The sequence below is a fragment of the Harmonia axyridis genome, chromosome 1, assembly GCF_914767665.1.
Source record: "Harmonia axyridis chromosome 1, icHarAxyr1.1, whole genome shotgun sequence".
Lineage (NCBI taxonomy): Eukaryota > Metazoa > Arthropoda > Insecta > Coleoptera > Coccinellidae > Harmonia > Harmonia axyridis.
The window spans coordinates 81505244-81528323 of record NC_059501.1 but is presented as its reverse complement, the minus strand read 5'-3'; the positions used below and the strand labels follow the sequence as shown (position 1 = coordinate 81528323).

The following is a 23080-nucleotide window of genomic DNA, read 5'->3' as shown; positions in this document are numbered from 1 at the left end:
ATATTATATATGTATATGAGAATGAGAATTACCTACCTGTTGAAAAACAAAAAATATTTTTGAATGCTTCATAAAATCCAGGTACCTTCAAATCAGATCTCTTTCTACCAATGTTATCGTTACTCCACAAGAGATTTGATCGGCTTTTTAGTGTTCCAACTTCAAACGTCTGCATTAAATCAAAGCTTCTTTGTTGCTCATATTGTCGATAATCATAACACAGACTTCATACGGAAGATGCAACAAACTTTGAAGGAAACGTGCACAGTCTCGTTTAGCATTACGGTAGCGGAGCCCAATGTTCAATTTATCCAATACCATATCCGAGTAAATGGAGAAATAATCACTGCATCTGATTACTTCGTCTCTGAAAGCTTTCTGATTCACCAACCTGCAGTTCTCGCTCAAGCTGCAGTATAAGTACTAAACATCATTTATTAATAAATATAATACAATATGTATACCAATAAAATGCAAATATCTATTTATCCATAGTAGAAACCATTTCAAACCACTGGCGAAGGGCATCACTTAAGACGTTTGGGAGAGAAACTAAATCTCGAACCAGAATATAAAATGAAAATGGAAACACATCCATGTAATTTTCAATCACTCACTTTCCGTCTTTGAAGGATATTGCACATAACATAAATATGTATGCTACATATCCATGAAGCTGTTGTTCATTTATTAAATTTGTACTGCACACTATCTGACAACATAACACAACTAATTCTAACATCTGGAACAAGTAAAGTAACAAATTAAAGAAAATATCACATTTCTACATTGTCAGCACCTTTAATGATCGTACAGTCGAGCATGGATCCTGAAATATCCTTGAAGTGAACAAAATATGAAAAGTCTTTGAGAAAGTTCTTCTGGTTACACAAAACTGATATTTCCATCGAATAATACTCATTCTTTCAAACAAAATTGTTCGAATTGGCTCGATTAGCTCATTTTTAGGGTAGAATTCCAAATAAAACATTTTTAGTTTCACCTATGCCCAACAAAAGGATTAACATACATACATTCATTTATTTACATTTTATGATCTAGCCGGTATGATATTAGCATTTCAGTATTGATATAAAATTAAATTATAATTCTTTTTGGCGGAAGCCCACTGTCGCGCAAATAATGAAATTTTAGAATTATTTCGAATGTTGAGTGTGCACTTACCTTTTTTTGCGAGTGGACTGTATTTTCCATAGACGAAATAACATGCGGTGATATCTTGCATATATAGCTCTGCGGCGGTTGTTTTTTTTTTATTTTTTTTTTTTTCCAAATATTTTATTTAATTCACATACTGGCACATACGACAATTTTTGACACAAAATTTTCTTAATTATTTTTTAACAGTTTCGTTTCGATAAATTAAAAAGAATCAACGGATCTATTTCAATTACCTGATACATTCCATTTGAAATTCTGAGATGCAAGAAGCATGATTACTATGATGAATACTGTTAGAGACTATATTCTTTTAATTTTTTAGATATAATTCGGAAAAAAAGATAAAATTACTGGTAATTCTGTGAAAAACTTAGCTTTGAAAATATATATTCGAATGGAATGCTGAGTACGCCAAATATCATTACAATTTCTAGGTAGAAATCAAGTAATTGCTCACAGGAGGAAAACACTTTGTAAAAGATATAAATCTCTTTTTATCCTTAATATTTTTATAATTTATTCGTTGAGAGAAATTAATTTCCCGTTTTTTCTTCTACTGAATGAAACTAACAGACATTCAATACTTATGGAAACATTATTCATACATTATAACAATAATGTTGGAATCGCCAATATATGAAAATATGATTTTTTTTTAAGTTCTTTGGGATCTCTTTGATGAAAATAAGAAATTTTGTGCTTATCTAAAAAACATAATAAATTAAATCTTAACCTAATGAGTAAAATTGATTATATACATGACTATAATAATATAATACAATTAGAAAAACAGACAAGTTAAATGAATGGTTTTCAATTAACTGAAATACCTATGTTAGATAAATGTTAATCGCATATGGACAAAAACAAACATTTAACTAGGGACCACTGATTGTTTAACTTCATGGCATTCTACAATACATTCAGTTATTTATTTCACATATATTCGAACAGCTTATTAATTCGATAAAAAAAATCAGTTTGTTACAATGTGATGTATCACTGAAGAAGAAAAAATATGATATGGATTAAAAACTTTTGGATTTCTTAAAATATACAAACTGTGAGGTAAGTAGTAATAACTTTCTGTGAACTATTTGAATATAAATAAATATCGAGCTGCTAGTCAAGAGTTGAAACGAATTTTTTTCTGAAACTTAGTAGCTAGGTATTTCTTATCTTTTTGAGCCTTGTTAATTTGTTATTTGGAAATACATAGTTTACTTCTCTTTCTATATCTACAATCAGAGGAGCCACACAAAAATCAAGGTTCTGTTAACTCGGTATCAATAATTGTGAAGGATATCAGTGTCTGAATTTTTAAATATTTTGTGGATTTTTCTTCCCGATTCATATTTCAACTCAGCCATCTAAGTTGACTTGAAATGTTCCTTCAACCCCTGAGCAACAGCTCATTTCAATAATACTTTTAAAATCATAAGGTACTGTTCAGACTATGAGTACAAACTAAAACATTTGTAAATATATATACAAAGCAGTCAAAAAGCTGCGGTGATGTCTACATTTGGTAGGTATCATCTTTGTATCGTCGGTTTGAACCCAAAGGCTCTAGCATCAATCTGCCTGAGAAAACCAGAATGAAACTCTTGCCTATCCATGTGGCCACTCTTCTTAGAAAACCTCAATACCATTGGCTTATGTGAGGTGTTAGACCATTTTGTTGGCAGATGGAACCATTCACTATGTTTCTCTCTATTTCTATGGTTTTCCCTATGTGCCTTCATCCTCTCGTATAGAGTGGTCAAATTGAGTGGAGTTGGGCTTATATCTGATAAAGTCTTCAAATGATTTCTTTCGTCATTTGGTGAACTGGTAGTTTGCAATTGCACTCCGAATCTATCAGATGAGTAGGTTGTCTTTGAGGGTGGTGATGAAAATTGTGATGTGGGAAATCTCACTCTGTTTGATGAAGGTAAACTAAATATCCAGCTCCCAGTATTACCAAGGGTAGTTCCTTTTGTAGGAAACGCTATTTTATTAAAATCGGCTACCCTTTTAATATCCGTTTTTATTGGTAGACTGTTAGAGGTTTCGTTAGAAGAATCTCCAAGTTGGATAAAAAATTTATTATTGCTGTTGCCATTGAAAGTATCTTGAGAACCTGTAGACAAAACTGCGCCTGTATTCTTGGGAACAACTGTGCTATCTTCCAGAGAGAGCACATTGTCTATTGGGGTGAATAAGATGGAAGCTGTTGTGGTATCTTGATGACTTGGTTTTCTGAAAGGTGCCGGTGTTGAAACCCTTGGTAGAGGTGGTACGTAATCATAAGAATTTGTTCGATTCTTGGGCACCATCAGAGTTGATCTTACTGTGGCCTTTCCGTTATTTTCTCAGTGGTCGTAGGGTCATCTTTCGTTTTAACAACTTCTCTTTTGGTATCGACGAAAGATACTGATGAATCAGTATAGGGGAGTGCTTGGTCCATCTGGTACAGAGTGAGTTCGCTGTCCTGAATACCCCTTTTTTGAGTTGTGCGACTGTCAACATAACCTTCGGTAGAAGCGGCATTTGATGTGGTAGATGTCAAAGTTGTTGAGTCTGTTTTGACTTCTACCTGTCTCTTCGAATCCAAGAAGAAAAGAGCGTTTAACTCTGATGTTGAACCTTGTGTGTTGACGGTTGTTGTTTCTGTTGTCAGCTCTTGCGTTGTTGTATCTGTTCCCATTATTGTTGTAGTTTCAACTTCAGCAACCTGTTTCAAACCAAGGATTCCAGCAATATCAGCCACATTTACTTTTTCCACGCTCAAGGTCTTGTTCATATCCATCTCCTTGTCCAAGGCACTCTGTCCAATATTTTTGGTTGGTGCAACCACAATAGCTACATCTGTTTCTTCTTGAACTGCGTTGAGAGGAATGTTTATATTGAGGGGACCGGAAGTGGTTTCATCCTCATACTCGTAGTCTTCCATTCCTCCAAACTTCTGGTTTAATTGCTGAAGCAAGAAATCCAGGTGTAGCTCTTTGTTCAGCATAATAACTTTTATGCATCTTCCCATTGGATCAGACTGGTACCCTTCGGAGCATTCGGGTAAGCTTTCAGGACCGAAAGTGGGTGCTATAAACACAGATTTTGGGGTAATTCTTCGTTTCAACGTGCTATCCTGCTGTTTGTTCTGGCTTTCATCAATCAGCAACCAAGCCTGCCATGTCAACTCCGTTGATCTTTCGTTGAGAGGTTTCGTCGGATAGCATCTAGCTATCGTCCATACAAACAGGAACATAAATAACGGTTTTGTGCCCTTCATTTTCTTCCTCTTATCTTCTTAGATATACCATAAGTATGGTTCACGTATCTTTTTTGGTTAAAATACCGAACACCCACTTTACCATAATGTTTAGGATGCGAAAAGAACGATTAAATATTTTAAAACTCTTGTCATAACAGGACTCATTGGTTTCATCATGTTAAAGTGCACTTGACACCCAAACAATTAAACATCTGTGGAATAAACGCCTCCTGTACACTATTTTTCCACCTTATTTTCCAATTGATTACAAAAAAAAAAAAAATATTTACATATACCTTATAGATAGGTAAATTGAGGCATATTTCCCCACTATCACTTCAGTTTACTTACTAATAAATAAGTCAACTGTACACATACTTCATTTTTCCACAACTTTTTTAACTTTCCCATAAATATCTAAGATATCTTTGGGTTTTTTCTTGAACTTTTTATGTTTCATAGCTAAGTTCAATAGTTCAAACATGAATTATAAATAGATAACAAGAAGTCATTTGAGTTCTTATAAATGAAAAATTGATAGGATATTTTTACCCTCAAAATAAGGTTTTTGTTCAAGCAGCGATCCAAACTTGTCTGAACCGTTTGCTCGAACGGACCTAGTAAAATACAGCCAGGGATATAAAAATTATTAATATTCTATACAGAAATTTTAATAACAATCAACTAATATTGCTTAGTTCAATCAAATATCTACTCACAAGTTTTGAACAATATCCCTTGCTCTATTGAGTTTCACGTCTTCATTTGATTGATCTTCATCATTTTCTACTATTTTGACAGCCTCATCAAGTAACTTTTGACGTATTTTACCCTGTGAGTTGGTGAAATATTCTAAAAGTGTATCCCAATATTTGGCATCTATTTTCTTGTCATTGTATAAATTTTGGACCAACCAAATCTGCCTCAATTTTTCAAATTTCCATTCAGATTTATTATATTTCCAATTTGATAAATAGTTCAAAGCTTTTTTCTGGCAATCGATATCCGATTCAATTTTTTTTGCTTCCTCCATTTGCTGTTTTTTCAAACGTTTCAAACTTCGTTTTGAAACAGAATTATCGGATTTTTCAGTTACACTTCCGTCTTCATCCTTAGATTTTTCAATCAATTTTTCCTTGCTTAGTTCATTTCGTTTTCTTTTCTTTGGTTTGATAATATCATCACTCTTCACTTGATCATTCTTAATCGAATTCTTTTGCTTAGGCTTCTTGGGTTGACGTCTTATGCCGATTTCTTCATTCTCAATTTTGTTTAAAACAGTGGAAGCATCTATTTTTATTTCTTTCTGTTCCTGTGATAGAAGTGATTCAGCTGTACTTTTGGTTACTGTCTCTTCGTTAAAACAAATTCGCTTATTATGACCACGGTTACGTTTTTTCAATGATTTTTGTTCAACTTCCATTGTGAAATATAAAAAAATATCTAATATTTTTATTCGGTAAAAAGAGAGGTTAACACATTGTTGGCACTAGTTTGTTATTAGGAAGTTTTTTAGTTAGTCTTAGTCATGGACTCGCCAATAGAATTTTTTCCTATTTGTTGCAAATAAGCTTTTGATTCTTCATTCGACTTTTTATTTATCCTCATCACCGTTCAATGGCTTACACTCATCAGGTGTTCCGCAATTTTTGCAATAGTCTTTCGAACTTTTATATTTATCACGTTTTTTCTTTATCTTTTTATTACCTACCATTTTCGAAATTTTCGATTTGTGAAACTTATGACTTATCTCATCTTTATCTGAGTCATCCATATCTAGGTTTTGTATACTAGTTTGTACAGCTACATCTGTCGATGTGCGAGAATTCCTAGATTGCCTACTTGATTGGTTCAACTTTTCACCTCCAGACACAGCAGAGTTTACCGAACTTTGAACCAAATTTTTAATTTCCGGACAAGATGAATTGTCACTTTCGGATCCTGAATTATCGGAATTGGAAGAGTACCCGATTTATTTCAACTCTTGCGTCCCGTCGTAATTCTCAATCTCTTCACAATATTTCTTCTCTTGTCCGTAGTCCTTGTGTAAATAATCATCCGAAAGTGAGGTGGATGAGATATCACCAATTTGCTGTCGTAAAGACTGGATCATAAGCTGATCGTTCAAATCTAAGTTATTGGTGTTACTAACTCTCATATTGAACTTGCTTTCGGAAATGGTAACAGAAACGTTCTCATCTTCACTGCCGCTTCTTGTTCTTCCACCGTGGGATCTTCATTTTCTGCTATTAAACAGGTCTGATAACTGTTGGCCATCCAGACCTGCGTTAGCTGTTCGTCGGCCTAGATTAGGCCTGAAACCTCTACAACTTTCAGTGTTTGTGAGAGCGTTGATAAGTTCCATATGGGAATCCAAGCTGGTTCTGCTACCTCCGTTAATGGAGTTTCTTCTAGATGATCTCCTAGAATGTCTACTTCTGGACTTCCTTGTATGCCTCTTCTCCCTCCGATACCTGCTTCCATTTCTCACCTTCTTAACAGCTTTCAGCTCGGCTATTTGAACGGAAAGCTGACTATCGCCAGAATTACATCTACTTTCTATGCTGACATGTCTCAAGCTGACGCTGACCTCTGAATCGGGTTGATTAGGCACTGCTCCCCTTCTATAGATTAGTTTCCTTAAATTCTCCACCCAAGATGTACTCAGCTCGTTGCTGGAGGCACTGTTTGGGTCAAAATCCAATCCGACGGGATCCGAATGGTTTTGGTCTTCTATTGATATCTTTGCACCCTCGTAATATTTTTTCCTCTTTGCAAAAGCATTTGCAATTACCTTGTGTTTCTGATGTTTGATTGGCACCTCTTCTTCCCAACGAAACTTTCTGAAAATTCAATATTATGCCAATTTTATAATATGTATTTTGTTTTTTTCGAAATTATTCTTCCATTAAGGAAAACCATGCAGTGAATTCTCGATATGATCCTATTAGTTCATTTTAATTACGTGAAAAAATGACACAGCTTTTATCGAAATGAATTTTTATTTTTTTTATTTGCCGGTTTACCTGCTAGGTGAATTGAATGTAGAATTGCCTATGCAGTAATTGCTTTATTATTCCTAATTTTTTTCTTTGAATATTTTAATTTTTAAAGAGTTTTGTATTGCACCACCGTTTTTTCTATTTTACCTATTATAATCTCATGAGTTTTAAGATATGCGGAACTACACACACTTATAAAAACTAAGTGAACAGCAGTTATATTTAAAATAATTTTTTCGTCACAACCACGACATGATCTGAAGAATAGAATTACATATTTGAATAATTTTATATAGGGGGTTCGATGAAGATAGGTCAAAAATTCAGGACTAAAACTAACACAGTTCCTATACCATTTTTTTGTCTATCTTTCAAACAGTGACCAGCTCTCAAGAATTGGGGGGCCAAGATTTTAAGGCCCATCTAGTTTACATTAAATTCATGATGTATTTTTCTGCTCATGCGATAGTTAAGGAAAGGGTGGTTTCCCCAGGTCCCCCTCTAGCTTCGCCACTGCTTTCAAAGAAACTTACTCATTCTTACGTTCCAATATTTTTTCTTGATTTCAAATCGACAACCTCTTACATTTTTATCGGTTTTTTAATGAGTAGAAAATTTTTCTTGACATATCTTCTCCAAACACCCCGTATAATGAAATGTACCTATTCGATCTGATAAAATCTGAACGGTATCAAACCACAGTTTTGGAAAACTCGTACTTATTGTATATAAAGTGATGTTTTAGAAAAATCTCATTGGCTGAATAAACCGAATATTTATTGGATTTTGAGTTTGATATTTTCAATGTAGATATCACGATTGCACTTGTATTTCCTAGAATTATTGCGGAGTTTTTTTAAACTCAAAATATCAAGCACCGATTCTAATGGAGAAAATTTCAAATGAGTTTTTATTTGTTTTAGTTTTTCTAATAGATTTTTTATTGAATTTATCATCATCAGAAATCCCTATTTTTTTTTTAACATTTGTCTCCAAAACAAAAAGATAAATATTTTATATAGTTAATACACAATCTAATTACAATTTCTCTAGTCCTTTGGTGATAATATAATCAAGATTTATTATCTTTTCATAAAATTTAGAATTTTTATCATATATCAAAATTCAAAACTGCTCAATAGAAACTTTTATTTTTCCTTGGATAATTCCTCAAATTATCACGAGCCAAACGCTCAGGAAAACACCAAAATTAACTGCCCAAGGTCGAAGACAGAACACAATATTCTCTCTTTTGTTTTCTTCTAGACTGGGGGGCAAAATACAAAAATTCAACGAGTTAAGGGGGAACACCACCACGTGACTTCTTCGTAGAAGTTAGGAATATTACAATAGTTCCAACTTTCATCGAAAGGAATTACTTTACGTGTCTTTTTAAAAATTAGAGTTTTGCCTCTTTTGTAATGAATTTTTGTTTAGAGAAATTATGAAAAAATCGGTGATTTGTAAGGAGAAATATCTCTTATTTCATTTTGAACCGCGAAGTCACCTGGAGGTGTTCCCTCTTAAAAGCATATCGTAATAATCAATTTAGAATTTGAGATATTTGAATCAATATCTAGGGGGCGATTCAGTTCAGTGTAATATTGAAAAAACAAATAAGATTTTCAAATGATAATTTTGATTGTTGTTGATTCATTTTTTGTTCGTTCCACCGATGCTTCCTGAATTGAATATCATTGCGCCTTTTTTTCAGTACACATCACGGACGATATAACTTTGTTCGCCAGCTTTCGGGACAGTTTCAGATCTGAACTAGACGACTGGGTGAGTGCGAATCTAAATTGTGGGTCGGAAAAATAGATGCACACTTATCCAGCACCGATCCGAGTTTTCGAATATCTAATATAACTTTTTTTTTATAACACCTTTACCGATAGAATATCAAGCGATCAGAAAGAAACTATGAATAAAAATCCCTGAAATTCATTTTACCTCATCGGAAACACTTCGTTTTGTATCTGTCTGATAACCGTAGATTCCTTCTTTTAGAATTCATATTATCCTTGATAGAAGTATTTAAAATTTAAAATAAATCAGTCGACTTATTATTCTCTTATGTACAACTTTTTCTTTTCAGTCTGGTATGCCCATCTTCGAACAGGATTCGTTATCAATCTTTCTCGACGGTATAACTAGGTCACTCTGACCCAAGCCGCTGGTACCCATTGGGGCTCTCTTTCCAAACTGTTGATTTCGCCCAAGAGTTGGTGGTAAGCTCTTTCGGTATCATTGTTGATGATGACCATGTCGAAGAAATGTCCGTACTTATCTTCCATCTCTCGGGCCTTTTCGATAATGTCCTTCAATTCTTCCTCCTGAAACGAACAATGCCATTTTTATCTATATACATAAAAGAGGATCTATGTGAGGGAATCACGTTCAAACGATTGCACCAAATTGGATAATTCTTTTTTTGTTGTATTCATTACTATCATGAGAAGGTTTCTACAACAAAATATTTTCGAAAAAATCGTACAAAATTGAAAAAAAAGGCTTCCCTTTTTCCTTCGCCCGAGCTAAAAGTCACAGAGTATAATTTGACACTTCGAAGGATGCATTTTAGGTTGCCTGACATAAAGTGGACGGTTGAATTGAAACGAAAATGATTTCAGATTTTAGGGTGTAGAATACGAATCCAAAGTCAAAAATTCTGATCGTCTCTAGTTTTTCTAGACTTTACCTAATTTATCTTATACACTGTTGTTTTTTTGTTGTCTTGAAGTGTCAATACGCTCTATTAGTGTGACGTCACACACCGCCATTTTTGGTTCTCCTGTCAGTGTTCGGAATCCAAACAAATAAATTGTCATTCAAATTGATACGGTGTCGTTGAAGGAATTGGCTTATTTTCATGAATAAGAGTATTTGAGGAACGATTTCAGTATTAATTGATGGACAGAAGGAACGAGGTTAATACCAGTAAGTTTGAATCCTGTATCATTCCCCAGATTTTGTAAAAAGTTGAACTTCAAGTTCGAACTTACTGGCATTGATCTCGTGCCTTCAGTCTATCAATTAATAGTAAAATCGTTCCTTTAATAATCTTATTTATCAAAATAAGCCAATTTATTCAACGACAACGTACTTATTTGAATGACAATTTGTTTGTTTGGATTCCGAACACTGACAGGAGAACTAAAATGGCGGTGTGTGACGTCATCACTAATACAGCGTATACTGTCATGTTGCCGGTTCTAACAATTGACATTTCAAAACAAACAAAATATTAATTCTATAGGTTAGGTTTTCGGGTTATATATAGATATTACTGTAAGAAAATGACTAAAGTATCAAAAAATGGAATGGAATTGGAAAATGACTTGAATATTGTACGTATACCCAACAAATAACCTAAAAAACAAAAGTGTGTAACAGGATTTAAGTGAAGTGACCTTGGTTAAAATAATTTTTTTTATTTGGAAGAAGGCGATCAGAATTTGCTCACTGTGGATTCGTATTTTACACCCCAAAATGAGTAAGTCCGGAAAATTTCATCTAGTTTAAAGCGGTATGTAACTTTGTAAATATTTACTCAAACGAATTGTAATAACCTATAATAGGCACAAACTTCTTACCTTGAAAGATTCCCCGCTCCTTATCTTCTTCTGCCTCAATTTTTCCAGACTGGGAGGTGCCACATACACCACGTAAGGTTTCAAATCAGAAGTTCGAAGGATCTTCAAGCTCTGGGGGTGTAGGTATAAGACGCAGATCTTCCCTGAGTTCACGACAGATCTGATTGCATCCAAAGACGTACCATAATAAGCCTTTTCGAAATCCCCATGTTCGACAAACTTTCTCGAAAGGATGTCAGCCTCAAATTGGGCTCTTGTGATGAAATGATAGTCTTGACCATCTACTTCGTTCTCTTTTCTGGCCCTAGAGGTATCTGTTAATGAAAATTCAATTATTATATCTGGGCCAATTGAATTCTAAGAATTTAAGTTATACATCCTCAAAACTAAGAGACATTAGAGCAAAGGTACATACAAGGGTAAAAGCAAAGAATTGACAACTGACAAGTGACATCCAACATGATCGAAAGTGAGGTTAAAATGGTTTCTGTGTGTTGCCAGATTGGGAAATTAATCTTGTATTAAAGTAATGTCAGAAGACATTCTTCCACAAGTTCTAAATTCAAAAACCAGCCACGAAGTGGCGAGTTTTTGAATGATTGAGTGTTAGAATGAGCCTTCTCTACGATTCTTATACATTACTTACTTTAATTCACTGCATTTTTATTGAAATTAATGGAATATTCCCATAAATATAATTTTCTGATTTTGTTTTGAAAAATATTGGTTGGCAAAACTGTTTCCTGTATCGCAAATGTGACAGATAATTGATAGATCCCTGACAAGAATACCAACGTAAAATAATGAAATGTAACCATGAGATCTGTGTGAAACTGAGATATTCCCGCACGATTTTGTTCTACAAGGCAGAATAAATGGATTTTCCATGGAATTTGAGAAAGGATCTTTTAGTATTGATCATATGATCATAAATCAACTTACGAGGTATGGCAGCAGCGAATCTCTCCGCGTCTTCCATGAGCTTCTGTCTGAGCTCGTGCCTTCCAATGTTCGGAGGTCCAATCAAAACTATCGGTCTCTTACTGTTCTTCTTCTTCTTCTTCATCTTACGTTAGGACTTAGTCCTGTGTTTTCTGCAATGTTCCTCATTCTTGGGATGCCGACGTCCAGCTCTCGTACCATCGTTTTGGTGGTCTTCCTGGGAGTCTCGAGGTATTGGGCTTTTCTGTTTTTGCTATTTTGGGTAGTCGGTTGTCGGGCATCCTATCTACGTGGTCTCTCCAGTGTCTTCGTCTTATTCTGGCCCATCTCACCACGTCTTGTAGTCCACAGATCTCTCTGATTTCCTCACTTCTCTTATGGTCGTACAATGTATAGCCCGTTATACTTCTCAGTACTCGCATTTCCGTTGTTCTCAGTTGTCTTTTGGTTTGAGCATTTTCGGCTCGTGTTTCAATGCCGTATGTCATGACTGGCCTCACACACGTCTTGTAAATTCTGACCTTGCTAGCTGTGCTCAAGTGTTTGTTCCTCCATACTATATCGCGTAGGTATCCTGATATCAGGGAAGCTTTTGTTGTTTGGCTCTGCACCTCTTCTTTTAAATTTCTGCTACTTGTTATTTTAGAGCCAAGGTATGTGTACGACATTACTTGCTCGATACTCTTATTATACACTGCCAGCTTGCATCTTCTCGGTTCCTTAGATACAGAAAGGCATTGGGTTTTTTGGGTTGAAATTACAAATTCAAAGTCTTCAAACGCAGTAGAGAAATTGAATATTTTCAAATATAATAATAGTCAAAAAAATGATCGTTTCAAGAGTTTATCATCAAATATACTGAGAGATCTTATGAATTTCATACACTTATTTACATGACTCAGAATAAACAACACATACTGTACCTTCAAAATATTCCCCTCTGAAAACAAATATCACACAAAAATAACATTTTTTAATCATCTATCGATGAATTATTACATAGGGCAAATAGACTGCTAATACATGATGATTTACAAAAATTTACTACCAAAAGAATCCCCAATGGTTGAATTTATACTCAAAATATGCTGAAACATCTACACTCTAGAGATTAAAAATAAATAATTTACAGGATACTGAAACATATCTTTATACGAAAAAAATTACCACACCTTGATGTGCTGGTCAATGCCTCAAGTGTTGCCCTGAGTGTTTATATGAAGTGTTTTTAAATCAATATTCATTAAAATTCGGAACATGTTACAATAAAATCTCAACATGCATGTATTAAAAAATAACAAAATAAAATGGCTGTTATTTGGATATAATTGATGAAATTAACAATGAGTACAATATTTAGTACAATATCCAAACGAGTAATATCATCGTATGATATTAATTATTTATCTGGTTATCTAATGTATCAGCAATATAATTGCCATCAACATAAACCATTGTCAGACAGAAGGTCTCCACGCCATTACGTAGGAATCATAATCGAAATTATATATAATATATTATATATATAATGTTAAACAAGGTGTGCAGCTCCTGAATTAGGTCATCCCCTCCGTATTTCAGCATTTCATTGGTTATCTCGTCCAAACCAGGTGATTTTCTATTGTTTAGTGCATTGAGTGTTTGATATATTTTCTCTTGGGATATTGACCAATTCCCATGTTCTTCCACATCCCCATACTCACATACCACTTTGTTGGTTTTGCCATATGGTTATCTCGTCCAAACCAGGTGATTTTCTATTTTTTTAGTGCATTGAGTGTTTGACGTATTTTCTCTTGGGATATTGACCAATTCCCATGTTCTTCCACATCCCCATACTCACATACCACTTTGTTGGTTTTGCCATATAATTGATGAAAGTGTTTTTCCCAAGTGTCCGATGATATCCTTGTCATTTGTATATGAAGATTTTCTATTATTTTATTTCATGAAAGTAAAACATAAAAGTATATGTTCGTTAACTGGCTTTTTCCTATTTCTTAGCATGTTCCATACCTTCTTTTGTGCTCCATACAGATCATGCTCCATGTCCGAAGAGAATTTTTCCCAGAAGCTTCGTTTTATTGCCTGTATTTGCTCGTTTACCCTATTTCGTACTAATTTATACCCTTCGCATGTTAGCTTCTTACTTCTGAACTGAAGGTATGCGGTGCGTTTTTCTTCAGCTAGCGTTTTCACATCCTCTGTAAACCAGGGTTTCGTCTGTCTTTTACCGTTTGAAGTGGTTCTCCTTCGTCCCAGGGCTTCTTCTGCGGCTGTGATGATGTTCGTCCTCAGTTTTTTCCAAGCGGATTCGACGTCATCAGCTTCCCTGATCTTGTTGTTGTTTATCTGTAGTGCTAGTCTCCTCTGATATAGATCTTTTGTTGAATCATTTGACAGCGATTCAATGTTAAGCTTTTCAGTTTGAATGGCTTGGGTTCTACGCTCTCTTTGTACTTTGTTCCTGATTTTCGCTAGGACGAGGTTGTGGTTGGTTATGGTGTTAGCTGAGCTCAAGACTCTCACGTCGAGTATTTTCGATGGATGGACGTTTTTGTTAGTTATCACATAATCTATTACTGATTTTTGACCTCTTGAGTTTTCGAACGTGAAGCTGTGCTGCGGTTTGTGTGGGAAGAATGTGTTATTTATTCTTAATTCATTTTGTGCGCATGTTTGAATTAGTTGTTCTCCATTTTCATTGATGTTTTCTTCGTTGAATCGGTTTTTCAGTCCTCTTATCACACCGTTACCAACTCTAGCGTTGAAGTCTCCGAGCAGCATGATTTCGTCCTTTCCTGGTATTCCGTCGAGTACCCTTTGCAGGTCTTCATAGAAGGCATCTTTCTCTTCTGAGGGCTTAGATATATCCGGTGCATATACGCTTATAATATGGGTAATACTCGTGTCCTGAAATTTAAATATTGCCTGCAGTATCCTGTCATTGACATATATGACATTTTCTATGTTCGCTTCGAGTTTTCCATGTACCATCAAGCCGACTCCCGATGTAGCTCTTTCGTGCTTTCCTTTCCCGCTATATATGAAAATGTAGTCTTCGTATTTGATGTTGCCTTTACCTTTCTTTTTTGTTTCCGAAAGAGCACATATGTCAACTTTGTGTCTTTTGATCTCTATCAATATCTCTTGATCCTTCTTGTTAAAAGATGTCACATTCCAGCATCCTATCCGCAATATATTCAGTTTCCTTAATCGTTTTCTCCTCTTTCTCGCCATGTCGTTATCCGATTGATCAATCCTGTCCGAGGCAACATTGTTAGTCCTAGGAGCATTAATTGTTTTTACCACAAGTAGGTTGCTAGCCTCACTTGTGAACCCTCCTCCTTTATCCGGGCTTGGGACCGGCAGTGACCCCGATGAGCTACTCAATTCACCCATGGAGAATCACCGGCGAAGTTTCTTACTGTTCGCTCTGGGATAATACAACGATACCTCCTCATAAGTCAAGATTTCGTCTTGATCGTATTCTTCTACGGTGTTGGTAAACATGGGGTAACCCCCTTCGCTATACGCTCCCTTCTTCTTCTTTCTTCGCGCGGTTTTGCCGCACAAGAGGGTGGAAGATTTTCTTTGTGGTTTCGACATCCTTTCTTCGGCGACTAATCTCATACTTTCTCTTTGATGTTGGAACGTTTGGGAGGGGATGAGTCCAGCCAGAGTCTGGTCGTCTTCGCCTTCCCTATAGGCTTGCCACCAGTTGGGATCTTCTTGACTGAAAAAAAGACATGACTTATGAAGGAGAAATACAATTTGAAACGGTTATAACGGCAACACTGTAATATTTTTTGACATTGCAGTTATTGATAGTTTTCGCACTAATTCTACTCTTCTCGGCTCAAAACCCTCAACACGACACTAAAAGAGAATATTGCTGCTGTAGCTTGAAGTGTTGAAGGAGACTCCGAAATGTCGATACGTCGCTGTTCTCAACTTGTTGGCCATTGCTCTTCGACTACATGAAAAATTTGACGTAGATCTTGGCTTATGTGCTTAAAAAATACAGATCCTACGAGAATTAAAGTCATGATCATCGTTTACGTCGCTTTCTTGTTGCTCTCAAAAAGCACCCATTTCATTCAAATTTTCCGGTCACACCAAACAGAATTTCCATAATCACAATTATAAGAACGCGAAAACACCCTTTTAACAAGATTCAAAACAAATTTAAAGTGAAATGACACTTGACAGAATGACAGCATACGTCCCTGAAGGACGTATTTAACGCCCGATGTGGCAACGTTACTCACCTTATAACAGGAAGCACGTCCCCCTTCTGAAAACTGATTCCCAGCTCCCTACAAGGAAGGTACATATCGTCTTCGGGATCGTAATCGAAGTGGGCGCGGACGTGCAGAACCGAATCCTTCCAGAGTAGGATTTCGCTTGAGATGCTGGCACGATGAGGAAGGTCAGTTCGCCATCCATTGTTTGCAGAATATCACAGACTGTATTTACACTTTTACCTCTCATTTCCACCCCATTGACCTCTAGGAGTTCGTCCCCTTCGTGCAGAAGGCCACTTTGGTGGGCTGCGCCTCCTCTGACCACTCGGCCTAGAAAAGAGGGAAATTTTTAGCCAAAAGAATTTTTGCCAAAAGAATGTGTTTTACTATGAAACCGGGGACTTTTCAATTGGCCTGTTATATTTACTTGTGAGATCTCAACTCGATTGGATCTGTCAGGCAGGCAGAAAACAAACTACCTAAGACTAAAACACCCCTAAATTCCTAACTCTACCAATAAAATCATTGTGAAAATTTCTCACCTGATACTTTTTGATGCTGTTCAGTTGTTCCCTGGTGGGTTCAGTCACCGCCGTAGGTGTGGCCGGTGTGATGGAGGTGATATTATTATTATTGTTATTTGTTATCCTCGCTGGGAGTTGTGGTGCAGGAGCTCTGTTGACTAGCCGTCCATCTTTCTCTATCTTAAGATGATCTCTTGGAGGTGGTACAGGTTTTGAACTTGGTGTTTGAGCTGGGGTTGTCGCAGTTCCGTTAAGACCACTCTGTAATGAGTGACTTGCTTAGATTGCACGGAATGGAAAGCCAGCTACTAGAAGACAACCAGGACGCCCTTCGAAGAGATGGAAGGATAGCTGGTCATCAGCATCTCAAGAGGCTATGTGTGAGGTGAAACAAGCCTTTGGCTTCCGAAAAAATGAAGAAGCATTGCCTCCCCAGGAGTCATCTCATGAGAATGAGTTCAGCTCCCTACAAGGAATGTACATATCGTCTTCGGGATCGTAATCGAAGTGGGCGCGGACGTGCAGAACCGAATCCTTCCAGAGTAGGATTTCGCTTGAGATGCTGGCACGATGAGGAAGGTCAGTTCGCCATCCATTGTTTGCAGAATATCACAGACTGTATTTACACTTTTACCTCTCATTTCCACCCCATTGACCTCTAGGAGTTCGTCCCCTTCGTGCAGAAGGCCACTTTGGTGGGCTGCGCCTCCTCTGACCACTCGGCCTAGAAAAGAGGGAAATTTTTAGCCAAAAGAATTTTTGCCAAAAGAATGTGTTTTACTATGAAACCGGGGACTTTTCAATTGGCCTGTTATATTTACTTGTGAGATCTCAACTCGATTGGATCTGTCAGGCAGGCAGAAAACAAACTACCTAAGACTAAAACACCCCTAAATTCCTAACTCTACCAATAAAATCATTGTGAAAATTTCTCACCTGATACTTTTTGATGCTGTTCAGTTGTTCCCTGGTGGGTTCAGTCACCGCCGTAGGTGTGGCCGGTGTGATGGAGGTGATATTATTATTATTGTTATTTGTTATCCTCGCTGGGAGTTGTGGTGCAGGAGCTCTGTTGACTAGCCGTCCATCTTTCTCTATCTTAAGATGATCTCTTGGAGGTGGTACAGGTTTTGAACTTGGTGTTTGAGCTGGGGTTGTCGCAGTTCCGTTAAGACCACTCTGTAATGAATGATTTTATGAAGGAATTGCTGAAAATGCATTAAGTGGAAAGCCTACTTCCGAGACTAAACTCTAGAGAAGAAGGAGAGAAAGATTGAGAACCCTTTCGAATGTTGTTAACAAACAAGAATGTAGTTTTTCAAATACCCTAATATTTTTGCCTTTTTCCTCAATAAACTATTACTTGTTAATGAATCTAGAAAGATAACTAATCTACCATTAAAATCGAGAGAATGATCAGTAAAGGGTGTTTTTTTAGAGCTATAGAACTTTGAATTGCAATAAAACAACGATGGATTATTCGATTACATGAATTTTATTTATCCGCAAGATTATCTTGTGGCATTACATTTTAAATATGATTTCTGGCATATGACCGCCACGGCTGGCTCGGATGTAGTCCAACCTGGACGTCCGATTTTCGATGACTTTTTCCAACATTTGTGGCCGTATATCGGCAATAACACGGCGAATGTTGTCTTCCAAATGGTCAAGGGTTTGCGGCTTATCCGCATAGACCAATGACTTCACATAGCCACACAGAAAATAGTCTAGCGGTGTTGAATCACAAGATCTTGGAGGCCAATTTGCAGGTCCCAAACGTGAAATTAGGCGGTCACCAAACGTGTCTTTCAATAAATCGATTGTGGCACGAGCTGTGTGACATGTTGCGCCGTCTTGTTGGAACCACAGCTCCTGGACATCATGGTTGTTCAATTCAGGAATGAAAAAGTTAGTAATCATGGCTCTATACCGATCACCATTGATCACAAATAAAATTGCACTATTTGCAAGCGTTGTTCAGGCGTGAACAGTAATGCCAACTTAAAGTTATATACCTCGAAAAAAAACACCCGTTAGAAATGGCGGTCTTTGATTGGTCTATCCTAAGTTATTCCAATGAATATCAAAATTAAAATAGCTACAACCTCAGTGTAATTTACATTCAGAGATTAGTCCATTATTTCAGATATTATAGGCTGTGAACTGAAATTTACCAAAAATTTTGATAATATTCTCGAAGCTGCCAAGTCTCATAGAGGCAAAATATGAACTCGAAATCTCAATATGTTTCAGATCACAGCTCGATCTATGAAAAACGTTTTATTTGGGGAGTCTGTGACCAATATTTCAGGAGATATAACGATTATTGTGTAGAAATTCAATTTTTACGTTTTTTTTCAAATTTTCGAGTTCCATAAACTGTGAGGCCTACTAACAATCGGTGAGCGGTGTTGAAATAAACGATCCTCAATTATCCGAAAATTCTTTAGTCGAAAAATTTGACTCAAATTTTCCATACCTAGGCCTTGAAAAAAATTTTTTTTAGGAAAAATTAAAAGTTTTCACATGGAAATTTTATACGTCATATCGATTTATTCGATTACAAAAATGCCTTCAGTTCAGAGATTAGTCATTGACGACGTCAAAAAAACCATGTTGGGGACACTCAAAAATTGCGTATTTTCACTCTGAGACCACAACTTTATGTGGTGAATCAATTCAATGGCAGTTTATTTCAAAGCGATTTGTTAATGGTAAAAACCGTCGACCGGAAATGCAAGGTAATCCCTTTCCGGTACTACCTACCTGTACAGAAGCAGGTCTCCATTGAATTCTTCCGCTGTGACGCATACCAATGACTGGAGGAGACCAACAGGTTTGTTTCGCGTAAAAAAGGTTCCGTTTATGAATTTTATGACGGGAAGGAGTTCTAGGAATAAGAAGTACCTGTTCTAGAGGGTTTTCTTGTGTTGTTTCTATAATTTTTCTTAAATTTTGTGAAATTTTATAGACGGGACTTTTCAGTCAAGGAATAATCTGCTTCCATTCTTTGACATTTTTCTCGATTTCTTTGCGAAGATATTATTTCTACAATTCTAGAAAACTATCGTCTTTGGGAAAAACTTCAGGTTAACCTTTTTCATCAAAATTTAATGGTACTTTAAAATATTTTTGTAATTTATTTCAAGCAGTATTCAAAAAAAGTTATGAGTTTGTCAAGACTTCATCTTCAGTACAGGTTGTTCCTAAATAGGAGATACAAAGGAAAATGAGAGAGAATTTTAGTTTCTTTCAGAAGTTTTTTTCGGGTGTTACAGACTACTCCACACAGTTATAAATTGTGGTTTCTCCTCATTTAAAGTTCTTCCTCGGTAACACCTAAAGTATTCATTTTAGGTATATTTTTGTACAAGGAATCGACTGAAATAATGAAAAATATATGTTCTAACTCGAAAATCTTAAGTTTTGATGAATTTGTGTTGTCCAAGTTTATGATCTTCTTGTAAACACCCTGTACATTTTTTATCCAAACCGCAAACAGTCTTATAATACTACGTATTTACAGAATCGAAAAAGAAAAAAAATGTCGAAAAAAGCTCTTTCCGCCGAAAAATTAAAAAAAATGTAAGTCCAAATCGCCATCATTTTTTTCATAAGAATCCCATTAACTCATGAACCGCTGAGTTTTCACCCAAGGTATGGCATATTGCCGAAATTGTCGTCAAAAAAGCTATCTAATGATGCAATAATATACTGGGTGTGCCATTTGGGTGAATCACCCTGTATTTAACTGCACCTTGAATATTGTAAGAGACGAAAATTCATTATTTTGACAAGGTTCTGTTTGAAATACGAATTTTTGAACCTCTGGATTATATTAAAACAATTGACAGATATTTATGGATGGAATAATAACTTATGGGTGCCTTCTGTTGATTGAATATAGAGAATAATAAATTATTATTATGAACAAAAGATTAGACAACATTCTAACGAATTCAGTTGCCTAATATGACTTCTCATTTGGATAAAGGATGCTTTAATTATTTTTTCTTCATAGGTACCAGATTCCATCAAATGTGATATTTTAGTAGTAAGTAATAGTACTTTCAACGATAAAGTGGTTAATATCTAGTTGTCTACTCATTATATGTGGTGTTATTTCTAATCGTATCAAATTTCTTCAAGCATGCATCTACGATAGAATAGAAAGTGGATTTGTATATTGTGGTTTTCGTCTTTACCTTGACCGCATTAGCTGATATAGGATATTTTGGGGGAGTTTTTTTTCTTTCTATAAAATTATCCGGTACATCTACGGCACGTTCCTGGTCAGTTTCATTGAATGTTACTCCTAAAAGTCGGTCATATGCTACCTAGTATCAAAAAAATACAAAAATAAACAGAAAATCACGAAAAAATTGAGGGAAGATACAATAATTGAAAAAAAAATAGCTCCAAAAAATACGAAATGAAAATAAAATTGGTCAGTTTCATTGAATATTACTCCAAAATAGTAACCTAGTATCAAAAAATACAAAAATAAACAGTAAATCACGAAAAAATTGAGGAAAGATACAATAATTGAAAGAAAATATGTAGCTCCAAAAAAATACGGAATAAAAATAAAATTGGTCAGTTCCTGGTCGGTTTCATTGAATGTTACTCCTAAAAGTCGGGTATATGCTACCTAGTATCAAAAAATACAAAAATAAACAGAAAATCACGAAAAAAATTAAGAAAAGATACAATAATTGAAGAAAAAAATAGCTCCAAAAATTACGAAATAAAAATAAAATTAGACTGTACTTAACTTGTACTTACTAGACTGTGTGTTTAATATACTGAACTGACTTGAAGTACTTGAACTCCCTATTCGATCTATATCCCCACCTCGACATTTTTGTCGAACCATCGAAAAAGGTTGAGAACATAGAAGTGCTACAGATAGAACGGACATAGTTAAAATATCATTATAGCCAGCCATCATTATAAGGACGACTATATATATATATATATATATATATATATATATATATATATATATATATATATATATATATACAAAATGTGATAATTTCCTAAAGTAATTAATAAACAATGGTTTAAGGGGTGTTGGAAAACTTCAATTGTTACTAACTTCTTTATTTCATCAGTCGACGTTTCGATCCTTGGTTGGGATCTTCTTCAGGACTTCTATAAAACAAACAACATACAAATATAACAAACATTGCAGAAAAGACAACATGTTAAAACGCACCGAAATGCGAAGAGTTACCAGATCTTAAGTTGCACTGAATCTTATACAGATTTGGAGGAAAAATTATTAATTAACTTGAACACAAAATAGTCTCTAATACAATAACGTCTCTTTTTTATATCACACACTTCCTTATTCTCTTGAAAACTTATTTTTGAAATTCTTTCTTCATCCATCTGACAACTGCGTAAAAAACGAAAGGGGTTAGGTCGGGTTCATAGAACATCATGTAATTTCTACAACCAAATACTAGGTTCCCCAATGGGGTCTAAATTCAGCCCTTCCATTGCAGAGGTAGTGATGGATTTCCTCCTAGATGGCATCCTAACAGATATCCCCTTTGAGATGCCTTTTATTAAAAAATATGTAGATGACATCATTTGTGCAGTTCCCAGTGATAAGACATCTTACACTCTTGAAAGGTTCAACAGACAGAGTGAGTCTATAAAATTTACCATAGAATTAGAAAATAACAATAGTGTGCCTTTCCTAGATACCCTAGTCATTAGAAGACCTGACAATACACTGATTCTTGATTGGTATAGAAAGCCCTCTAGCTCAGGTAGATACTTGCATTATTTTTCCAACCACCCTCAGAGACAAAAAATCAATATGGTTACAGGATTGAAGAATCGTATACAAAGAATATCACACCCCACTCTGAAGGAGAAGAATATGAAACTATTATATCAGTTGATGCTTGAGAATGGTTACCCCAAGAACCTTTTAAAGAAATTGATACACAATTCATCGAATTCTGGACAGCCACAGAATAATGACGAAATCGCATCCACCAATTTAGATCAGAGAATTATATTTACTTCCATTCCACTGATTAATGTAATGACAAAATCCTTAATAAACTTATTAAAATCTGATAACATCAAAGTGATACCTAGAACTGAATTTAAATTAAAGAGACTTTATAGTAATTTGAAAGATAGGATAGAAACTGATAAGAAAAGCTGTGTTGTATACAGAATACCCTGTCAAAATTGTGATGAGGTGTATATCGGACAAACATCCCAACAACTTAAAAGAAGAATAACTCAACATATCAGCGACATTAAGAATCCTAGAAAGATATGTGCACTGGCAGAACATGTAAGA

General features: G+C 35.5%; 5 protein-coding genes across 6 annotated transcripts in view; all 5 read right to left on the bottom strand.

Moving 5' to 3' along the window:
• Positions 1-23080, bottom strand: part of LOC123676148 (knirps-related protein-like) — a 45060-nt gene that overhangs the window by 2433 nt on the left and 19547 nt on the right. The window contains exon 1 of one of the 2 annotated variants that reach the window (XM_045611880.1): positions 37-1137. The exons of the other annotated variant lie outside the window; for it this stretch is intronic. The gene's annotated coding sequence lies outside the window, so the exon portion shown is untranslated. Of the gene's footprint in view, positions 1-36; positions 1138-23080 lie in introns of those variants that run through there. 2 annotated transcript variants of the gene reach the window in all.
• On the bottom strand, positions 1775-18778 carry LOC123676177. The gene is made up of 2 exons (XM_045611912.1): positions 18765-18778; positions 1775-4501 (listed from the first exon to the last, which is right to left on the bottom strand). The coding sequence occupies exon 2, from the start codon at positions 4451-4453 to the stop codon at positions 3512-3514; it is 942 nt and encodes a 313-aa protein (XP_045467868.1). The 5' UTR covers positions 4454-4501; positions 18765-18778; the 3' UTR covers positions 1775-3511.
• On the bottom strand, positions 4903-5951 carry LOC123676184 (uncharacterized protein C7orf50 homolog). The gene has a single exon (XM_045611926.1). It carries the CDS (start codon positions 5856-5858, stop codon positions 5151-5153), a length of 708 nt encoding a protein of 235 aa, XP_045467882.1. The 5' UTR covers positions 5859-5951; the 3' UTR covers positions 4903-5150.
• On the bottom strand, positions 7591-21611 carry LOC123681458 (protein PALS1-like). The gene is given in 10 exon segments (XM_045619774.1): positions 7591-9773; positions 11034-11347; positions 11976-12082; positions 15409-15711; positions 16247-16364; positions 16367-16552; positions 16737-17007; positions 17635-17925; positions 20955-21086; positions 21561-21611. Coding segments are annotated over 10 exon segments (1956 nt in total). The 3' UTR covers positions 7591-9590.
• LOC123676169 (craniofacial development protein 2-like) lies at positions 13600-15379 on the bottom strand. Its single transcript, XM_045611902.1, has 2 exons — positions 13947-15379; positions 13600-13897 (listed from the first exon to the last, which is right to left on the bottom strand). Exons 1-2 carry the CDS (start codon positions 15375-15377, stop codon positions 13733-13735), a joined length of 1596 nt encoding a protein of 531 aa, XP_045467858.1. The 5' UTR covers positions 15378-15379; the 3' UTR covers positions 13600-13732.